Source organism: Ranitomeya imitator, chromosome 1 (assembly GCF_032444005.1).
Source record: "Ranitomeya imitator isolate aRanImi1 chromosome 1, aRanImi1.pri, whole genome shotgun sequence".
NCBI classification, from domain to species: Eukaryota; Metazoa; Chordata; class Amphibia; order Anura; family Dendrobatidae; genus Ranitomeya; species Ranitomeya imitator.
The window spans coordinates 719671603-719691602 of record NC_091282.1 but is presented as its reverse complement, the minus strand read 5'-3'; the positions used below and the strand labels follow the sequence as shown (position 1 = coordinate 719691602).

At 39.3% G+C, this 20000-nt stretch overlaps 1 protein-coding gene across 14 annotated transcripts in view; it reads right to left on the bottom strand.

Annotated features, from left to right (window-relative positions):
* The window catches only part of MEIS2 (Meis homeobox 2), a 191365-nt gene that overhangs the window by 168529 nt on the left and 2836 nt on the right, over positions 1 to 20000 (bottom strand). For all 14 annotated transcript variants that reach the window (XM_069732499.1, XM_069732502.1, XM_069732506.1 and 11 more), the window contains exons 4-6: positions 18917 to 18967; positions 18500 to 18550; positions 16637 to 16786 (exon numbers count right to left, since the gene is read on the bottom strand). In XM_069732499.1, coding sequence (XP_069588600.1) covers positions 16637 to 16786; positions 18500 to 18550; positions 18917 to 18967 — 252 coding nt within the window. The remainder of the gene's footprint in view (positions 1 to 16636; positions 16787 to 18499; positions 18551 to 18916; positions 18968 to 20000) is intronic.

The window sequence follows — 20000 nt, the reverse complement described above, 5'->3', positions numbered from 1 at the left end:
TACACTGTGCATAGGCAGAAAGCTGTCAATCTTTGGTGGGGGCGGGGCTGGGCTGCTTGTCACTAGGTTTACTAGTCCTCTAGTGATAATCTCCTACTAATAAAACAGTGATTTTTATAAAATCCACAGCAAGCAGTCCAGTAAGTGACAGATCGTTGGAATCAGGATCTCTGTCTCTACATTATGCTGCTCTTAGATTAGGTGATAAAAACCTAGTGACAGAATCCCTTTAACCCCTTTCTGACATGTGACGTCCTATCCCGTCGAGGTGGGCCCGTATGACCACCGACGGGATAGTACGTCATAGCGATCAGCCGCGCTCACGGCTGATCAGCCGCGTTCGCAGCTGACATCCGCCACAATGTGCCAGGCGCGGTCACGGACCGCCCCCGGCACATTAACCCCATGATCGAAGTGTTCCGGCGGTATAGGGAAGCATCGCACAGGGAGGGGGCTCCCTGCGTGCTTCCCTGAGACCCCCGGAGCAACGCGATGTGATCACGTTGCTCAGAGGGTCTCTTACCTCCTCCTCCCTGCAGCAGGCCCGGATCCAAGATGGCCGCGGGGCTGCATCCGGGTCCTGCAGGGAGGTGGCTTACCAGTGCCTGCTGCAAGCGCTGGTAAGCCTGCAGCCCTGCATGTCAGATCGCTCATCTGACACAGTGCACAGCAAAGTGTCAGATCAGCGATCTTACACTATAACATGATGCCCCCCCGGGGCAACGTTATAGTATAAAAAAAAATATTCACATGTGTAAAAAAAAATTTATATATTGTTCCTATAAATACATTTCTTTATCTAAATAAAAAAACAATAAAAGTACACATATTCACTATCGCCGCGTCCGTAACGACCCGACCTATAAAACTGTCCCACTAGTTAACCCCTTCAGTGAACGCAGTAAAAAAAAAAAACAAGGCAAAAAACAACGCTTTATTATCATACCGCCAAACAAAATGTGGAATAACACGCGATCAAAAAGACGGATATAAATAACCATGGTACCGCTGAAAACGTCATTTTGTCCCGCAAAAAATGAGCTGCCATACAACATCATCAAAGAAAAAATAAAAAAGTTATAGTCCTCAGAATAAAGTGATGCAAAAATAATTATTTTTTCTATAAAATAGTTTTTATCTCATAAAAGCGCCAAAACATAAAAAAATATAATAAATGAGGTATCGCTGTAATCGTACTGACCCGAAGAATAAATCTACTTCATCCATTTTACCAAACGTGGAATGGTATAAACGCCTCCCCCAAAAGAAATTCATGAATAGCTGGTTTTTGGTCATTCTGCCTCACAAAAATCGGAATAAAAAGCGATCAAAAATTGCCACGTGACCGAAAATGTTACCAATAAAAACGTCAACTCATCCCACAAAAACAAGACCTCACATGACTCTGTGGACCAAAATATGGAAAAAATATAGCTCTCAAAATGTGGTAACGCAAAAAATATTTTTTGCAATAAAAAGCGTCTTTCAGTGTGTGACGGCTGCCAATCATAAAAATCCGCTAAAAAACCCGCTATAAAAGTAAATTAAACCCCCCTTCATCACCCCCTTAGTTAGGGAAAAATTTAAAAAATGTATTTATTTCCATTTTCCTATTAGGGTTAGGGCTAGGGTTATGGTTAGGGCTAGGGTTCGGGCTAGGGTTAAGGCTACAGTTAGGGTTGGGGCTAAAGTTAGGGTTAGGGTTTGGATTACATTTACGGTTGGGAATAGGGTTGGGATTAGGGTTAGGGGTGTGTCAGGGTTAGGGGTGTGGTTAGGGTTACAGTTGGGATTAGGGTTAGGGATGTACTTGGATTAGGGTTTCAGTTATAATTGGGGGGTTTCCACTGTTTAGGCACATCAGGGGCTCTCCAAACGCGACATGGTGTCCGATCTCAATTCCAGCCAATTCTGTGTTTAAAAAGTAAAACAGTGCTCCTTCCCTTCCGCGCTCTCCTGTGCGCCCAAACAGGGGTTTACCCCAACATATGGGGTATCAGCGTACTCAGGACACATTAGACAACAACTTTTGGGGTCCAATATCTCCTGTTACCCTTGGGAAAATACAAAACTGGGGGCTAAAAAATAATTTTTGTGGAAAAAAAAGGATTTTTTATTTTCACGGCTCTGTGTTATAAACTGTACTGAAACACTTGGGGGTTCAAAGTTCTCACAACACATCTAGATAAGTTCCTTGGGGGGTCTAGTTTCCAATATGGGGTCACTTGTGGGGGGTTTCTACTGTTTAGGTACATTAGGGGCTCTGCAAACGCAGTGTGACGCCTGCAGACCATTCCATCTAAGACTGCATTCCAAATGGCGCTCCTTCCCTTCCGAGCTCTGCCATGCGCTCAAACGGTGGTTCCCCCCAACATATGGGGTATCAGCGCACTCAGGACAAATTGGACAACAACTTTTGCATCCAATTTCTTCTGTTACCCTTGGGAAACTACAAAACTGGGGGCTAAAAAATAATTTTTGTGGGAAAAAAAGAGAATTTTTATTTTCACGGCTCTGCGTTATAAACTGTAGTGAAACACTTGGGGGTTCAAAGCTCTCACAACACATCTAGATTAGTTCCTTAGGGGGTCTATTTTCCAAAATGGTGTCACTTGTGGGGGGTTTCAATGTTTAGGCACATCAGTGGCTCTCTAAACGCAACATGGCGTCCCATCTCAATTCCAGTCAATTTTGCATTGAAAAGTCAAATGGCGCTCCTTCCCTTCCGAGCTCTGCCATGCACCCAAACAGTGGTTTACCCCCACATATGGGGTATCAGCGTACTCAGGCAAATTGTACAACAACTTTTGCGGTCCAATTTCTTCTCTTACCCTTGGGAAAATAAAAAATTGGGGCGAAAAGATCATTTTTGTGAAAAAATATTATTTTTTATTTTTACGGCTCTGCATTATAAACTTCTGTGAAGCACTTGGTGGGTCAAAGTGCTCACCACACATCTAGATAAGTTCCTTAGGGGGGTCTACATTCCAAAATGGTGTCACTTGTGGGGGGTTTCAATGTTTAGGCACATCAGGGGCTCTCCAAACACAACATGGTGTCCCATCTCAATTCCTGTCAATTTTGCTTTGAAAAGTCAAACGGCGCTCCTTCGCTTCCGAGCTCTCCCATGCGCCCAAACAGTGGTTTACCCCCACATATGGGGTATCAGCGAACTCAGGACAAATTTTACAACTTTTGGGGTCCAATTTCTTCTCTTAACCATGGGAAAATAAAAAATTTGGGGCAAAAATATAATTTTTGTGAAAAAATATGATTTTTTATTTTTACGGCTCTGCATTATAAACTTCTGTGAATCACTTAATGGGTCAAAGTGCTCACCACACATCTAGATAAGTTCCTTAGGGGGTCTACTTTCCAAAATGGTGTCACTTGTGGGGGGTTTCAATGTTTAGGCACATCAGGGGCTCTCCAAACGCAACATGGCATCCCATCTCAATTCCTGTCAATTTTGCATTGAAAAGTCAAATGGCGCTCCTTCGCTTCCGAGCTCTGCCGTGCGCCCAAACAGTAGTTTACCCACACATATGGGGTATCACCGTACTCAAGACAAATTGTACAACAACTTTTGGGGTCTATTTTCTCTTGTTACCCTTGGTAAAATAAAACAAATTGGTGCTGAAGTAAATTTTTTGTGAAAAAAAGTTAAAATGTTCATTTTTATTTAAACATTCCAAAAATTCCTGTGAAACACCTGAAGGGTTAATAAACTTCTTGAATGTGGTTTTGAGCACCGTGAAGGGTGCAGTTTTAAGAATGGTGTCTCACTTGGTTATGTTCCATCATATCGACCCCTCAAAATGACTTCAAATGAGATGTGGTCCCTAAAAAAAATGGTGTTGTAAAAATGAGAAATTGCTGGTCAACTTTTGACCCTTATAGCTCTCTAACAAAAACAATTTTGGTTCCAAAATTGTGCTGATGTAAAGTAGACATGTGGGAACTGTTACTTTTTAAGTATTTTGTGTGACATATCTCTGTGATTTAATTGCATAAAAATTCAAAGTTGGAAAATTGCGAAATTTTCAAAATTTCTGCCAAATTTCCATTTTTTTCCCCAAATAAACGCAGGTAATATCAAAGAAATGTTACCAATATCATGAAGTACAATATGTCACGAGAAAACACTGTCAGAATCACCAGGATCCGTTGAAGCGTTCCAGAGTTATAACCTCATAAAGGGACAGCGGTCAGAATTGTAAAAATTGGCCCGGTCATTAACGTGCAAACCACCCTTGGGGGTAAAGGGGTTAATGAGATAATAGAGGATCAATGTTTACATATTAACCACAATTTCCATTTTTCAAAAATCTGTTCACTTCCATGGGAGCTACAGGAACAGTTGAGCAGGATGTGCCACACTCTCCACATAGGTGCAAGTCCCATAAACCTGTCAGACATTTATGGCATATTCTGTGGACATCCTATAAATATCTATGTGGGAAGACCCCATTATCAGATTCCATATATGTCTCAGTTCTTGCTGAAGGTTTACACCGGCAATTTTTGATAGGATCGCTGGGAATCCTCAGAATTGTAATGATTGTTGCGACAGATGCGCCTGTCGAGGGCACTCGGAATTTATGTTTCTAAAATCAAGTAACATGGCAACATATCCTAAATAATATAACTGCTAAAGATCTCATTTGCACCACAGCCACTTAGTAAGGTTCTCTAAATACATAGAAGAAAGACCTCCAATGTCACAACCCTGGACAACACCAAGAACGTGTGGACAAGTCACCACCTGAAGCAAGCACCCAGGAATTCCCGACAAGTCCAATTCTGTGCTCAGGCAAGTGACCTACTAAGAGCCGACTGTAAACAGGCCAGCACTCAAGTGTTTAGCGTATGAACAAAAACCTCATGCGCTCCTGGAATTATTGACATTCCTCCCCTAAACAAATCTCCAATAGGTCCTGGATTGTGCTAATGAATTCATGTCCAAACCACAGGTTCTGGAAGCTTGGCCAATGTGACTGTCTGATCTGGAAGCCTGGCCAATGTGACTGTCCGAACTGGAAGCCTGGCTGATGTGACTGTCCACTCTGGAAGCCTGACCGATGTGACTGTCTGCTCTGGAAGCCTGGCCAATGTGACTGTCCACTCTGTAAGCCTGGCCGATGTGACTGTGCACTCTGGAAGCCTGGCCGATGTGACTGTCCACTCTGAAAGCCTGGCCGATGTGACTTTCCACCCTGGAAGCCTGGCCAATGTGACTGTCCACTCTGGAAGCCTGATTGATGTGACTGATCTGGAAGCCTGGCTGATGTGACTGTCTGCTCTGGAAGCCTGGCCGATGTGACTGTCCGCTTTGGATCCTGGCCAATGTGACTGTCCACTCTGGAAGCCTGGCCGATGTGACTTTCCACCCTGGAAGCCTGGCCAATGTGACTGTCCACTCTGGAAGCCTGGCCGACGTGACTGTCCTCTCTGGAAGCCTGGCTGATGTGACTGTCCGCTTTGGAAGCCTGACCAATGTGACTGTCCGCTCTGGAAGCCTGGCCAATGTGACTGTCCGATCTGGAAGCTGGGCAATGTGACTGTCTGCTCTGGAAGCCTGGCCAATATGACTATCCACTCTGGAAGCCTGGCCGATGTGACTGTCTGCTCTGGAAGCCTGGCAGATGTGACTGTCTGCTCTGGAAGCCTGGCTGATGTGACTATCCGTTCTGGAAGCCTGGCCGATGTGACTGTCTGCTCTGGAAGCCTGGCCAATGTGACTGTCCGATCTGGAAGTCTGACTGATGTGACTGTCTGCTCACGTGACGGCAGTAAGGCCATGTTCACATGTTCAGTATTTGGTCAGCATTTTATATTAGTATGTGTAAGCAAAACCAGGAGTGGGTGATAAATACGGATGTGGTGAAGTGTTTCTATTAGGCCGGGGTCACACTAGACCGTAATACGGCCGAGTGCAATGCGATAAAAAATCGCATTGCACTCGGACCAATGATAAGTTACGTGGCCGCTCCCAGCAGCCGACTTTTTGTCGGCCGTTTTCCTCGGTCCGAGACACTCGCAGCATGCTGCGATTGTCACGGACCGAGGAAAACTCTCGGCTCACTCGCACCCATATAAGCCTATGGGTGCGAGTGAGACAGCGCACACCACTCGGATATCATCCGAGTGATGTGCGCTATAAGCGGACCCCAGCAATGGAGGAGATGGAGAAATTCATTTCTCCGCCTCCTCCGCAGCTGTGCTCCGATCCTCCCTGTGCGAGAGAATCGGAGCACAGACGCATGACACTCGGCTCCTGCTCTGCTGCGAGCAGGAGCCGAGTCTCATTAGCATATTGCATCCGATGCTCTCGCAATATGCAATACGCCAGTGTGACCCCGGCCTTATACTTTTCCTCTGATTGTTCCACTCCTGATTTTGGCTTACAAATACTGATGTAAAATACTGACCAAATACTGAACGTGTGAACTTTCCCTTAATACTAAACGGCTATCGTTCATGTCACCTGTCCTATTGCAGAACTACAACCTCCAGCATGCTAGGTGCTTAAATGCTGAGAACTTTCAGATTTCCAATTGCAGTACATATCAGAATATGTTTACAAACGGATTCATTATTTGGAAATACTTCTGTGACTGATAGTATGATACATGAATGGGGATTTCTGAAAGCTCCTTTCACATGAATGAGACAGTCACAAAAATATCCCCAACAAATCTGCGTGAACACACACAGAACATACACACTTTCTGCAGATCCAGGCCACCACGGCCACCTATGATCAAGCTGCGACTTCTCAATGCCTGGAGCTCTACAAGTTGTGGAAAACTGCCAGTTAGGGCTCATTCAGACATCAGTTTTTCATGGATAGAAATCGTGACTTTTATAGTTTATAAAGCTGTTCACATGTCTGTGTATTTTTGGTCTGCACAAAATCACAGACACATGTTCGATTTTGATCCAAGTCATGGATCAAACTGGCCAATGCAAATCTATAGGTCAGTGACAAAATCAGATGTCATCCGAGTGCAGTCCGATTTTCACGGACTGTTAGGAGAAAGTGGGGAAACTTTTATTCACGTACAAGAAAAACGAATGACATTTGGACAAAACTCTGATGGAACTCGGAATAAGCTATCACTGATCCATTTTTCTCGTACTTTGGAAAAACTGACATGTCAATGAGGCCTACGTTGTGGATACCTAATAGTTAGGGCTCATTCAGATGTCAATATTTCATGGATAGAAATGAGTCTATCGGTCTGCCCAAAACTGGAGACTTGTACAACTTATATCCAAATCAATGATAAAACTCGCCAATGCAAGTCTATAAATCAGTGAAGAAAATCTGTCAGCACTCTGAAGCCATGCATGTGCTGTCCGTTTTTCACTGACTGCCTGATAGAACACGCTGGAAAAATCTCCATCGTTTTTTACTTTTATTCTTTGTATATAAGAAAAACTGCTGAAACTGCTGATTAAAGCTGACACTGAACAAACACTGCTGAAACTCTGCTGATAAAAACTGACCAAACTCTGCTGATAAAACTGACACTGACCAAACTCTACTGAAATTCTGCTGAAAAAAACTGACACTGACAAAACTTTGCTCAGACTCTGCTGATAAAAACTGACACTGACCAAACTCTGCTGCAAAAATCTGACACTGACCAAACTCTGATGAAAAAAATTGGCACTGACCAAACTCTGCTGAGACTCTGCTGATAAAAACTGGCCAAACTCTGCTGATAAAAACTGACACTGACCAAACTTTGCTGAGACTCTGCTGATAAAAACTTACACTGATCAAACTCTGCTGAAAAAAAACTGACAGTGACAAACTGCTGAGGCTCTGCTGATAAAAACTAACCAAACTCTGCTGATAAAAACTGACAGTGACCAAACTCTGCTGAAATTCTACTGAAAAAACTGACCAAATGCTGCAACTCTGCTGATAAAAACGTACGATGACCAAATGCTGCTAAAAAAACTGGCAGTGACCAAACTCTGCTGAGACTCTTCTGATAAAAACTGACACTGACCAAACTCTGCTGAAAATCTGATCTAAAACGTTGATTAAAACGTGATAAAACTCTGAGCATTTTGTGCATACGATAAAAATCACTGACGTCTGAATGAGTCCTTAACTTTAGCTCTATTTATTGATAGGTGTCGGAATCATTTACCAAATAATGATATAATATATGAATTATTTCTTAGCATGAGACCTTTGCACTTCACACATTCCTGCAGCTGAGACATCAGGGAGGGGAACCACAGAGGGAGCATTGCTGGGGAGGTACAATAAGATAAGGGATGACTGCAAAGGACAAACAGGAAAGGGAGGGAGAACTCTTTTTTTTTCAATAACCAAACTGGGCTTTCGAAGAAAAATAGAAAGTGAATTTGTATTAGGATGTCCTAGAATATTATTGGTGCTGAATTAATGGCGGTAACATGAAAAATGTTATTTTATTAAATGAAGACCTGTAAGACATAGTTCCCCAAAAATACGAATAATTTATTTTCTAATTTGGTGTGAAATTAAACTCTGGACTTATAGGTTAGTATGGGCAAGACTGGCACTAGAGATATTTCAAGGATAAAAAGCTTTTAATTTAAATAATAAAAAAAACTGCTTAAAAAATTAAAATAACATTTTTAAGTGGTTTCCTCTTAAAAAAAACAACTCTGTCTGAACATAGCCCTAAAGTCTCTAAATTGTCTTTAAGGCAGAACTGATAGTGTAGAATAAATACAACATCAGGTCACAGCCTCTTTTGCTGTCTGCCATGTTCATTCCGTGTCTTAGGCCTCACTCGGATGTCCGATTTTTTTCTGCATACGAGAAAATCGGACCAATTATTTTGATCAGAGTTTGGTCCAAGTGTCATCCGACTTTCTCGCACATGGAGAATTTTTTTTTGAACAAAATTCTTCATCTTCTCCATTCTGACAATCCGTAAAAATCGGGCTGCACTCTGATGTCATGCAAGCGCTCTACGATTGTTTTTCACGGTCCCATTGACTTGCACTGCTGATTTTGATCCAACCATTGGCTCAAAATTGGACATGTCTATGATATTTTCTGTGGACCACTCAATCCGAGAAAAAAACCCATACATGTGAATGGCCCCTTAGAATACCACAGGTACGAGTGCTATCCTTGAAAACCACGAATAGCACTCGTACATGAAAATCGGAATGAAGCCATACATGTAGTTTTTTTATTGTTTCTTGTATGTTTTTGGATACTGCTTATTCTAGTAGTTAATAAGATGTTGGCAAAGTAACTTTTTATCTGTTTTCATCTGTACTGAGCTCAACGAAAATGATGGAGTACAAACATGATATTCACTTGTTCTCTTCTTCCAGGAGTGCGTGCTGAACCAACAGATATATGTATATGTTATATATATATATATATATATATACACTATATATATAATGAAAAAAAAAATATATATATATAGAAAAGCAAACAGGGGATGAGTTAAAGTTATTGTCATTTCAAATTCTGTTGCAATATACCCCAAAATAATTAAAAAAAAAATGTGCCCATCATAAACAATTCATGACCCGGTCTGATTGCAACCCGGCACATTGTGCGGCCTGTCACACATATATGGCATAACCAGATGTGATGAAGAAAGCCTACAGTGTGCAATAACCATTCTGCCGCCTCGCCATCGCCAGAGCCGCCGCCTCGCCATAGCCGCTGCCTCGCCATCGCCAGAGCCGCCGCCTCGCCCCTACCTTCTGTCTCTTCCCCACTATCCCATAGAATGTAAGTCCGCAAGGACAGGGTCCTCTCCCCTCTGTACCAGTCTGTCACTGTAAATTTGTTTACTGTAAAACGATATCTAGAACTCTGTATGTAACCCCTTTCTCATGTACAGCACCATGGAATTAATGGTGCTATATAAATAACTAATAATAATAATAATAATAATAATAATAATGTGATGTATATTGCAATTTTGCAACTACAAACTTTGACAGAAAATTCAAAACTAAAAATAATCCCAATGCATTAATAAATTTAGAGCTTGCATATTATATTTTCTGGCATACTTGCACCATTTTTCCAGCGCGCCGTGATCGTTCCATTTTTCGCTTCGGATGTATAAAGTGGCACAATGTGGATACAATCTAATTCCTTACTCCATATAGTACAATACAAATAAATGAAGTGATATGTAAACCACAATAAACTGCGAGAAAACTCGTAACCCAGCGCACAAAAATAAACTGCGGCAGTGACATCGAAAGGAAAACTTTCTAAAGTTCTGTACAATAATGATACCTACAATTTATATGTCTAGGGTGTCTGTAACATGGCGGCGATAGGAAGCCCTTATACTGGGATCACTCTTCTCTCTCCTACCGTCCCTAATATATCACTGTTATGAGAGGTTAATATATTTTATATCTACTGTAATGAAGTATTACCTTAATAGGGTTTAATAAACGGCCTCTTGTAATAAATTTAATATGATCCATCAGGCACAATGTAACGTTCAATATAAAGATTACACCATACACCTCCAAAAAAGGTCACCGCAAGGTAATAATTATCAATGAGCCTCGCCATATATATGCGGACAGGGGCCGGGGCCATGTTATGCCTCAATCATAGCGAAGGGGGGATGATATGTAACGGGGTGGTCTGGGGCGGGCACTTGTGCCAAGTCTGATACCAATTTTGGTGATGGTGATGTGATACTTTAATATATGGGAACATGTGGCATCATATTCTACATATATGTAGATTTTATGCCCCTACCACCAGAGTGGCCAAATTGACTTTTTAATTTAAATTGATTTTATTTGATCAAAAAGTCAATATTTGTAAATACTAAAAATGATGATAATTACAGTCCAAATAAGTTTCTTCAGCTTCAAAAAAAAAATCACAGACGCCTTCAATTTTTTTTAAGGACAGGGCAAAAAAAAAAGTGCCCAATTTTGACCGTCCTGAAATTTTTGGACGGTTCGCGACCCAGTATACCACATAGCTCTGAGACAAATCTACATCTTCTTCCCAGGGAAAGAAAAAATTATAATAACAATAATTTCATGCCCAGAAGAAATTTTTACACCCCCCCGTCAAATATTTTTACAGGTGCCAACATAGCACTAGAATCCCAACTTATATGACCGTCTATTGGAGCAAAAGGTGGGGAAAAAAAGTCCTGCTTATATTACTAGAGAAGTTTTGGGAGGTTATACTTGAGGGAAAAAAAAGTAAATTATAAAGAACGCGGTGTAATATTAGATTAATGGGGCTTAATAATGTGTTCTTGTTCTTTTTAAACCATTATGTAAACTTTGAGGTTTTTTTGGACTGTAAACTATGAGCAGTTTTATGGCCACCATTCTGCACCTGGATAAACTTGTCTGACAGTAAAAAAAAAAAACACGCAGAGACAATGCCGATACAGGGAGGTAAGAGGGGCATAGAGCCTAATGGGGGACCCCCAAGTGTGCGGGGCTGTGCAGGGGTACCACAACATGGCACCTGGGAGATGAAACTGGCAGTGAGATGTGTTGGGCCCTACGCTCAATCATGCACCCATAGACTTGGCACCGGTGCGCATGATCCAGGGCTCGGATCAAAATCGGACATGTCTCCTTGTTCTGGCGCTGACCAAAAATACCGGCAGCATGAACAGCTCCATACACTATAACATGAATCGGTGAAAAAAAGACGGACAGAGCTCATATCTGACATCTGAATGAGCCCTAATTCGTTATGTTTGGGAGAAGGGCAAAAATGAACTTTATACATATAAAAATGGTAAATATTTACATAAAAAAACTAAAATATTTACTATTAGAAAGCTTAAAAGGCCTTCTAGGGGTTTTCTTTTTATCATAGGACTTATAACACTTACATGATGGATTTTGTTTTTGTACACCTGTAACTTGCAGAAATGGAAATAACTTTATTCACCTGTATATGATATATACACATATAATTTTGCTTCTAGGGGTCTGAAAGTAATCTACATTAATATATAAATAAATCTAAATAAATATATATATACACATATATATATATATACATTTATATAATATATAGCTATAGATAGATGCACCGGTGTATAATATATATATATATATATATATATATATATATATATATATATATATATATATATATGTATATATATATATACATATATATATATGTATATATATATATACATATATATATATATATAATTAATATACCTATATATATAATATATATATATATACACAGGTGCTTCTATCTATAGTTATATATTACTTCATAGTTCTTTCGGATCTATATACAGGTGCATCTATCTATATTTATATATTACTTTATAGTGTTTTCAGATCCGTAGAAGCAAAATTTAGGTAAAACCTGTTACAAAAATTGCCTCCCAAAACTCCACTTCCCATGGAAATGGATCACTATCTGGTAGTAAATGCGATATCATTCCAGAAGACGCTGAGCCCACTAATAATTCAGTGTCCTATTACCACTACTCCATTGTCCATGGCGGCCTAACCAACCGGCCTCAGACCCTGCAGCCCTGGGCCTAAGTGTACAAGTTGTGAGCCTTGCTGTTCTACCTAATGCTACTTCCCTTCTGATTTGGAGAAATGCGCGACCCCTATTACCTATACCAATGATCAGGTCTTCATGACCTTAGTTTACCTTTAGGAACACACACAGTATCATCAGAAGAGTAAAGCCATCTTACAATGAGCAGTATTAGGGGCCACATTTGCCCCCTGAAGACAAATATACTGTACATTCAGGAAAACCTAAATCTCTGGGAATTCAGCAGTTCACTAAGAGAGTAGTGCGCGCATGGAGCAAACTTCCAGCAGATGTGGTTGGAAAATCAGAAGGATAAATATATATCTAACCCAAGAATAAACAAATAAATATTATAATTTATAATGTCTGACTGGTTGGTCTTTTTTTTGTTGTTGCTGTCAATCAACTATTTTTTTTCCGCCGCCCAAAATGCAATTCAAAAAGTTTCAAAATGTCAACCAATTATTGAATTGTTCTCCAGAGCAAATGCACCTTGTCTGACCGCCGCACCTAGGGCAAACCTGACATAGCAGAAACTGTATAAACACCTATCAGGAGGATGATGAATGCCCTGTATGACTGACCATGTCACAAAATACAACTCTCTGTCTGTTGTGGAACTGCAAGTCCCAGCAGCCTTGGCCAGAGGAAAGCCTAGTAGTAAACTGAAGCCATGTTTGCCTATGACTGTCATCTGTGAGAAACAAGGCATTTGCATGAAAGCATATGAAGCATAACACTGCGAGGTATGCGGATTAGAGAAATACTCTGCATTTCGAGTCATTGTGACTCCAACCAGAAAGAAGAAAGTGTGTGATGTGTACAATTCAAAGGGAGAAGCTTAAAAATGAACGAAAATGTGATTAAGAGAAAAGAAAACTCCAATGGAGCATTAAACTCATGCAGCACTTAAAGAAGCACACAAAACATTTGGAAAGTGAAGAATGAAAAATGTATAATATGTAAGAGGGCGAAGCGTCACGCATCGGAGATATCGGTTATTACAGCAATCAATTTTGCATGGTAATCCCTTTCCTAAATATTTGATAGTTAGTGAAGAGGTGTAAGTTACCCCCCTTTCTTTATAACACATTGTTTAACAAGGCAATTAATGCTTCAATGAAAACTCAAGACAGTGGATAAAATAGGCCTGAAGAGCCTAAGAGTTGGGCATTACTGGAGAGCGTTCACCAAGGACTGAGCGTACGTGAGCGAGCGACTACAATGGGTATTCGGGTCCAATAACCGCTGCTTAGGTGCTGGCGAGAGTGACAATGATACTTGGCAGGATCACTGCAATTGTGAAAATGCAACAGGCAACTATTTTTCCATAGGCAGACGACTGACCAACACTTACATGGCACATTTACTATACACACACACACACACACACACATATATATATATATACATATATATATATATCCTTAATGTCTTACTAGGGGTCGCCTGTGTGACCACACGTCTCAAGTATCAGCTCCTATGTGGTGTGAAGATTTTTTTTTTTTAACCAAACCCAGTATGGTCTGTTTCTGGTTACATCAGAAAAGACAAGCTTTACTAATCACATAAATATATTAGGTGGAAGCTGCAGTATGGCGATTAATCAAGACACAGACACTGGGGAAGTCAACACTCACGCCAATAAAACCGATGGGAGCATTGCTCATATTTAACCGTGAAATGGACAGGTTAATAATATTTAATTAGAATTCTTTTTATTTATCTGTTTCTTTGTGAAATGGATAGGTGTGACTTGATGTTATTAATATTTAATTACAATTCTTTCATTTATTTGTTTATTTGCGAAATGGACAGGTCCAGCTTGATGTTAATAATATTTCATTAAAATTCTTTTATTTATTTGTTTATTTGCGAAATGGACAGGTCCAGCTTGATGTTAATAATATTTCATTAAAATTCTTTTATTTATCTGCTTACTTGTGAAATGGACAGGTTCAACTTAATGTTAATAGTATTGAATTAGAATTCTTGTATTTATTTGCAAAATGGACAGATCCGACTTGATGTTAATAATATTTATTTAGAATTCTTTTCTTTATCTGTTTGTTTATTTATTCATGAAATGGGCAGGTCCAACTTTTTTTTAATAACATTCAGTAAGAATTCTTTTAGTTATCTGTTTATTTATATATTTTGCTCACAGCATTTATTCCACAGCACTTTACACATTGTCATTATATACGGTATATATATATATATATATATATATATATATATATATATATGTATTTTTTGTTAGAATATATGATACTGAAAAGATACAAAATCTAAGTCATTTTTGGCTTGTCTATTCCCGATCAATAACACTATGTGATTCCAAAACAGGTATGAAAAATTTGCATCGCTTTTAGACAACTTTTTGAATGCACTTTAAATTTCTTAACAGAACAATAGACAATTTTTTCTAAATACGGTAAATATAACATTAATCAATATTTTCTTTACACATAAAGTATTATCTGTAAGGCTAATATTTGACTTAATCCGGAACCGAATAATTTTCTAAAACTTAAAAAAAAATTTGAAAAACAAATAATTTGCAAAGCGCCTTTCTTTTTTTTTTTAAATTTTCATTATTTTCGAGTATCTCGCTCGAGGTTATGCTTATATGATGGATGCTTGAAATATAATTTTTGCAATTTGGCGTTGGAAGCAAAATGACATTATTTGTGCTTTGGGAATGGTGTAAAAAGCGAAACGTAGAAAAAAAAGTGTAAACGTTTTTTTTTTAATTTTGTGTGTTATAAAAAGATTTATTAAACGTTGATACATTTGTTTTTGCTGTATGGCTGCTCCGTCCATTGTATGTACTGAAAATTAAAGGAAAAGTTACATTTGGGAATGACCTGGTCGCCTAATTCCTGCAGCTAATATGGACTATAAAAGGTCCCTTATTACCAGGGAGCAGAGTAAATTGGCTTTGGCTGTTGCCATCTGTTAGACCCTAAACAGGCCGGGTGTGTAATCCACTAAGAGGGACACCAGCTCTTAGGCTGCACTGGGAAAGGAAGCTGGACTTTACACAGGAGTGGGGGATGTATACATGTACAGCAGAATATATATACAGATCCTGTCTATTGTTCATCCCTTCCTAAATCCTCAAAGGTTTGGCAACCAGCACAGCTAGACATGGAAGACTTGCACAGAATGAACATGCCCTGGAACCCAAGAGTTCACATTGTATACTTGACATTAAAAACAAAACAAAAAAACAAACAAACCACAAGCCCTCCATAGTGTGCACCATGCAGCGGTCCCATATAGCATCATGCAAAAGTGAATATAAAGCCTAGACTTTGGCTTAGTGAGTTTTTAAATAGCTGCCCATTTATTTCTAGGCTATAAATCAGTGAACTCTCTAAATATAGTCAGTACAAATGAGTAGGATTAAACAGTGGGTGATCACATGACAAGACTGCAAGCGTAATAACACCCCAGACAACAATAATAAACTACAACAACAGCCATGGCAACACAATAACCTCACATGTCCATTAGCACACCAGCCTGCTTGTATCAGGCCTTCAATAAAAGAATAATAATAAAAAAAAACAGCCTCATTCTAATGTGGCGAATTATTAAAAGTGTTAGAAATCAATGCCCCAACCTGTAATACTGCTGTTAATAATTCTCTCCAGCTCTCCTTAATAGAAAGTCAATTATTGGTTCATTAAAGGTTACGAGCCTCTACAAGATGGGGCTCCAGGCGTCTAGTTGGCTTGTAACTTGTGCCCAATAAAAAAAGGACACCTCACATAGAAATAAAATATACATCTTCAGCATCACATGATGCGAGCCTGCACAATACTTCTCAAGTCTGTCCAATAATCAAGGCCATAGGTAACCAACTGGCTCATGGATGTGACATCCAGAGGTCAACGAGCCATAGAGAACATGTTCTACACACATTGGAACTTTTAATGCACATTCAACGCAATGACAACTGCAAAGCCCTAGAGAAAGGGGCTCATTTAAGGCCAAAATATGTGACTAAAAATGCACATTTCCCATAATAATAATAATAATAATAATAATAATAGATAGTGGACTCACATGGTCTGCGAGGTTTGTGGAGGATCCAGAGAGTTCTTCATGGTCAGACTTGGAGCTTCCATCCCTCTCATCAATCACTAAATCTATGGGCATTTTTCCTTTCAAACAGCTGATGTATCGATGGCAGAAATTATCACACAATTCATGGACCTGGGGAGGGGGAGAGGCCATGTGTGTTATGGTGGAGTATAGAGTAACAAGCCGGTGTCCTCCAAGACTAACTATCATTAAGACTGTAATAGTTGCAGGCAAGGAAACAATAAAGAAATTGCAGCAGCAGATATTATTCTCTGGAGACCCCAGCAGCAACAAGTAGAGAGGGGGAGAGGAGAGATGGAAAAGGCTGAGGGAGAAGAAAGGTGAAAGAAAAGAAGAAGGGACCTGAGAAGGGAAGGAGAGAAATGGAAATAAGGAGGTTAGGAGAGACTTATGGAGATAAGAAGGGTAGAAGAAGAGAAGAACAAGAAGAAGGGACCTGAGAAGGGACTGAGAGGAATGGAATTAAGGAGGCTAGAAGAAACTTCTGGAGATAAGAAGGGAAGAAGAGAAGAAGAACAAGAAAAAGGGATCTGAGAAGAGAAGGATAGGAATGGAATTAAGGAGGCTAGAAGAAACTTCTGGAGATAAGAAGAGTAGAAGAAGAAGAGGAGAAAAAGTGGAGAAGAAGGGACCTGAGAAGGGAAGGAGAGAAATGGATAGGAGGAGATGATTGGAAATAAGGAGGTTAGAAAAAGAGATTAGGAGAGAGGGAACAAGAAGGTGGAATAAATGAATGTGGGGATATCAGTAGTGTGCACAGGTGGAGTGGAGCAGTGGACTATGGTGGCACTTAGTGGAATGGAGGCAACTCATGGAGAAGACAGACCACCCTTCTTATTGACCATGGGCACAGGTCAAATTCAAGGGTTTCATCATTATAAAGTCCAGTGCGAAATAAATCCCAGAATCCGGACATGATATCTCAGAAAACAGGTAGGACATCCAAAAAAAAAAACCCGAGTCCAGCTTCATCTCCTCGGGCATGTGAGCTCCTCGCCCGGCTCCCGGCAGCGCCTCTCCGGCTCCTCACAGGCGACATGTTCCGCTCACAGACTCGGCATCACAAGCGCCTCAGCCGGGAATTAGCTCCGCTCAATTACATGTCCACGGCAAAGTCGCATCATTGGACCCGACGGCAGAGGAAGAGCAAAGGAAAGAAGCACAAACCCGAGAAAACGACACATTCATGACATATAGTCTATACATAGTACACTACATATACAATGTAATATATATTTATATATGCAATACACTATATATATGTACACTACATAAACAATGTAATATATTTATATATACAATACACTATATATATGTACACTACATAAACAATGTAATATATTTATATATACAATACACTATATATATGTACACTACATAAACAATGTAATATATTTATATATACAATACACTATATATATGTACACTACATAAACAATGTAATATATTTATATATACAATACACTATATATATGTACACTACATAAACAATGTAATATATTTATATATACAATACACTATATATATGTACACTACATAAACAATGTAATATATATTTATATATACAATACACTATATATATGTACACTACATAAACAATGTAATATATATTTATATATGCAATACACTATATATATGTACACTACATAAACAATGTAATATATTTATATATACAATACACTATATATATGTACACTACATAAACATTGTAATATATATTTATATATATATATATATATAATTAATCTAGTGCATTCTACATTATAATCGCATATTATCACTCCTCTCCTATTAATTTCTGAGGTTAGACATGAATCCATTTACCTTTTCTAATTCCAGGAGATGGAACCTCAGGACCTGGATCGCCTGGATCATCTGTAACACATGCGGGTGCAATCATTAGTGTGATCAGGCACCGATATCGTTCCTAAGGCCCGATCCTCCTCCCTCCCGGTGTCACTGGGAACCTTAATGATCCCGCATTTTGCTTATTCCTCGGTCACGGTTGAGTCACTCTGATCAGGTGTAATCCTGCCCTGATTCCCCGAGATTTCCCGTCACTGTCCTTCTATGCAATGACATTAAAACAATCCCGAGAAACCAAGCGGCTCCACAGGTGCCACAGAGGGACAGTGCCACGCGTGTCCTGCAGACCCCACTGCCCGCACCCACTGACAGCAGCTGCTTCTCGCGCCCGCCCGCGCCGCTTCCAAATTCTGCGGATCAGGACCCCAAACTCACCAGATTGTCCAGCTCGGGGTTGGAGGAGAAAAGGGGCTTCTCTGCACGAACCTGTGGGCGACACGACATGGGTCACTGCCTGGGGTACGGAGCGGTGGACATAGGGGCTCCTTTCAAGTAATACAAATGTATCAAATAATTGGGGATGTATTCGTAGACATAAATATGCAATACAAAACACACACACTCGCAAATAAGTATATATATATATATATATATATATATACACACACACATGCGTTTATATATGACTTAAGTTCTCCATAAAGAAGAATATTCATCTTCACACACACATGTGTACGTGCATACATGTATAATATAGTTGAATATTTATATTACTACAATCTACATATATATGTACATGTATATGTCGAGATTATAATATAAATTAATTTATAAATTATATATTGACACAGCATTTTAAATCATGCACACTTTCAAACACATACAGATACATAGATGAATACACATACATTTTCTTACTTTTACACACATAATGCAAACAATCAAATATCTGTTTTACATATATATATTACACATGATCACATGTATATTATACACACATATATGTTTATATATAAGACACTCACAGACATTTATACATTACACTCAATCACACACATATACATTTCACAAAGATACATTACATATATATTGCACATGATCAAATACACTATACACACACATATATTTTTATGTATATAAGACACTCACACATATATGTATACATATGTGATATTTGTAACTTGTATGTAACCCCTTCTCATGTACAGCACCATGGAATCAATGGTGCTATATAAATAAATAAATAATAATAATACATTACACACAATCACATACACACATCTCACAAAGATACATTATATATATTACACATGATCACATATATTATAGACACGCATATTTATATATAAGACACTCACACACATGTATACATTACACACAGTCACACACATATACATCTCACAAAGATACATTATATATATATATATTACACATGATCACATATATCATACACACATATATTATATATATATGGCACTCACAGACACTTCTACATTACACAGTCACGCAGATATACATC